The 3,652-nt window shown below is 71.5% G+C and overlaps 1 protein-coding gene across 1 annotated transcript; it reads right to left on the minus strand.

Annotated features, from left to right (window-relative positions):
- Positions 1 to 1,428: 1,428 nt before the first annotated feature.
- H696_05571 (hypothetical protein) lies at positions 1,429 to 3,015 on the minus strand (the record flags this gene model as incomplete). Its single annotated transcript, XM_009499385.1, has 2 exons — positions 1,429 to 1,528; positions 1,793 to 3,015. The coding sequence occupies 2 exons, from the start codon at positions 3,013 to 3,015 to the stop codon at positions 1,429 to 1,431; spliced, it is 1,323 nt and encodes a 440-aa protein (XP_009497660.1).
- Positions 3,016 to 3,652: the final 637 nt, after the last annotated feature.

Below are 3,652 nucleotides of genomic sequence, written 5' to 3' on the forward strand. Positions count from 1 at the left end.
CCCCCCCCCCACCCCGAGAGCACGAGGAGGCGATACATGTCCAAATTCCAGCAACAGACCCCACAATGGTTTATCTTGCCCCGGGTTAACTGGCCTCCGTCGGCGTTGCCCGCCCGAACTGGCCGAGGCCGGACTCGTGACTTTCCGCCGTGTTAGCTGGAAACCATGTACCTCAGGGAATGACGTTCCGGCTTAATCCCATCCACCGCCCCACACCCAGCTACATGTGGGGTGTGTATTCCACCAAATAAGGAGGGCGTTGCCCACAATCCGTTCCCCTCCTGTGCAATTCATCGTTTTACATTCCCCCTCCTCTTTCTCCCTCTCTCTCTCTCGCACACTCTGACACTCCCTCCCTCTCTCTCTCTCTCTCTCTCTCTCTCGTACACTCTCACATTCCCACACTCTCACACTCTCAGAACTCGCTCACCTCGCTCACCTCTCGAGAATGAGATCCAGCCTCCTTTCCACGGATTCCAAAAGGAGTGTTTATTCCTCTTGCCCATATGCAGGCAAATGCATGCGCGCGCCGCGCCCAGCACCGTGCCAATGGAATTGCACAGGGAGAGGGGCAGGTCGCCGAGCTTTCCCCCCCCCCCCGGCCGCGACACACACATACACACACACACACACGGAGGCCAAGACGCCGCTCCGCCCTCCGGCGCCGCTGCTCCTCCGACCAGGGGGGGAAGGGCAGGTGGGCGGCCTTCCTTTTACGAGAGGGAAGAGGGATGGGGGGGTCCGGGCACGCCCAGGAGAGCTGGCCCACACTCCCTTGGAGGGGACACGCGCACCGGCCCATCACACCCTGGGGACGTTGCTGTTAAAGGCGGCACTGGCCACCGGGGGAGCGCTGCTGCCTGATGGGCGAAAATGGCAACGCCGGGGACCGGGCGCGCGCGCCGTATGCACGTGTACACACGACCAGGCGGCGCGCACCCGGCCCGCGTGTGATGCTCTCGCCAGGCCCCCAGGGGGCGAAGGCGCCGTGCGCATATGTCTCCCGCGCCAGGGGCCGCCTTCTGCCCCCTCGCCGATCCACACGCACCCCTCCCCCCCCCCCCCCCCCCCCCCCCCCCCCCCCCCCCCCCCCCCCCCCCCCCCCCCCCCCCCACCTGCGTCCTATTCACGGACCGGCGCGGCCCTGCTGCTACTACACCCACACGCCGGAGCCTTCGGGTGGAGTCCGCGGCGTGAGTGGGGGGAGAGAGTCGGGCGCCCCCCTGCCCGGGCCCCTCATCCGGCCCCGCCTGCCGCTTGGCTGGCTACCGTGCATGCAGGTGCCCCCAGGTGGCGCCGCCGGGGCCGAGGCAAAGACACTGGCCGGGTGTGCCGAAGGTTTCCGCCCGCCGGCACGGGCCGGGCGCACTGCAGGTCTCCACCCGCCGGGCGGACGGGCAGGCGCACCACGCACACGCCCGCACCGCATTACTTCATCTGTCCACCGGCCACGGCCTGGTTGTCCATCGAGCCGCGGAACTTGGCGTGCGCGAAGGACATGCCCTCCGGGGCTTGCTCTTTCTTTTGGCTGTGATAGTCCCGCCCCCCCGCCCCCCGGGCGCCGCCGCGTGTTGTCAGGTGCAAAAAGCCAGGCGGGCACATGTGCACACGGTCAATGCACGCGCGCGAGTGGGCGGGAAGAAGAAAAGGAAGTCGCGCGGCCGCCAGGGCCCGCCGGGGGTGCCTCGCCCGGCGGGCGATGCGGCACGCCACGGCACATGCGCGCGCGGTGGCCCGGGCCGGTGAAAAGCCCAAGGCCCCCCCCCCCTCCCTCCCCACCATCGGCACGCACCGTGCTTCCGAGGAGGCGGTGGCCTGGGCCGCCGAGCGCGGGGACAGCGGGGCCTGCGGCGCGGGCTGCTCCGTGCGCAGGGTCTGGGCCAGGTGGGCGCGGACTTGCTCGCGCCGGGCCGGGTCCCCGGTGCGCAGGTCCTGCGCCGCCCGCTGGGCCGCCAGCTCGATGGCCTCGTCGTCGCTGGGGTCCGCCACGCGGCCCGGGTGGCGCGATGGCGGCCCCGATCGCGAGGCATTCCACCCATGGCCCTCGCGCTGCCAGCGGTCGTGGCTGTCCCCGCGGCGCATGGTCTCCGGGGTGGCCGGCGACGAGGCGTCCCCCTCGTCGCTCAGCGCCCCGGACACGGTGCTGGCCGTGGCGGCGGCGGCGTGGTGGCGCTGCTGCGGGGCCGCCGCCGCCGGCTGCTGCTGCTGCTGCTGCTGCTGTTGCTGCCGCTGCCGCCGCTGCGAGGGGGCCCGGTTGCCGGACACCAATTCCCAATCCTCCAGGCCGTCCTGCCAGGGGGACACCGCCCCGGACGAGACATACATGTTGCCGGAGTCCACTTCGCCACCGGGGCCGAAGGCGGCCCGGGCGTTGGTGGCCCCGGCCCGGCCGCCGCCGGACCGCGCGCCACGCGGCGCACCGCCACCGGCGCCACCTCTGCCGCCCTGCTGGTGGGCACTGCCACCGGGGCCGCCGTGCCGGGCCTCGGCCTCGGCCCGCGAGCCATGCGGCGCCACGCCGACTTGGCAGCCCAGCCGCGTGTCCATCACGGCATCCTGGGCCACCCCGTGGCATGGCGAGCTGCTGGGCTGGCCCAGTGGCGAGGAGGGGATGGCCCCGCCGGGGCCGGCCCGGTGCCCCGCCCCCCGGCCGCCGCGCCCCGGCTGGATGACCGACGACTGGCCGCCCCCGGCCAGGTTGCTGTCGCGCATGGAGAAGGCCGCCCAATTCTCCGGCAGGCTTTCCGTGCTGCTGGCCATCTCCATTTGCAGGTGCGGCCGGTTGGTGGAGAAGTTCTTCTGGAACTGCTGCGGGTGGAAGCGCGAGAAGTCCGTCCCGCTGGGGATGTTGCCCTGCTGGTGCGCCGGCAGGACCGACGACGAGGCCGACCCGCGCGGGCTCTGGGGGGCGCGTTTGCCGGCGCGCGGTGACCGCCGCAGGGAGGCCGACACGCCGGAGGTGCTCGGGCGGTTTTGCTGCAGGCCGCCGTTCTGTTGGTTAGGGTGTCCACTCATGGTGCTGGTCGCTTGGGCCGCGGTCCGTGGCTCTTCCTTGTGTGCGTGTGTGTGCGTAGATGGGGGGGGGATGGTCCTGTGGCCGCCCGGCGGCGTGGTGAGGAAGGCCCGGCGGCGTGGTGAGGAAGGCCCGGCGGCGTGGTGAGGAAGGTCCGGAGGCGTCAGTGCTCGGCCACCATGCGGGAAGTCCCACGCCCGCTGCTGCTGCTTGTCCCCCCCCCCCCCCCCCGCCGGGAGCGCGCGGGCCACACCCGGGAAAGGGACCACCAAAGCCCAACGCACCTGAGGAACGGGAGGGGAAATGGTGAGGGGAAAAGAAAAGACAAACAATGGCCAGAAGGAGGCGACGGGGGGAATTCAACGGAGGAGATTGCTTTTCGCAGGGAGGATACTTGGGGTGGCCTCGCGCGCCGGGGCCACCAGCGGGACATCCCTTATACCTCCCGGGCCCGGCACGCGCCACGCTCGCAAGAGCCCCGGGGTCTTGGTCCTGGCGGAAGGGGGCAGGCGCCGCCTTGGGCACCGCGACGCGGCATCCTCCCAGGGTTACAGGCAACCGCACGCACATGCGCATGTACAAACACGCATGGCCAACATCCCCCCCCCCCCCCCCCCCCCCCCCCCCCCCCCCCCCCCC

This window comes from Fonticula alba, assembly GCF_000388065.1.
Source record: "Fonticula alba strain ATCC 38817 unplaced genomic scaffold supercont2.12, whole genome shotgun sequence".
Taxonomy (NCBI): Eukaryota; order Rotosphaerida; family Fonticulaceae; genus Fonticula; species Fonticula alba.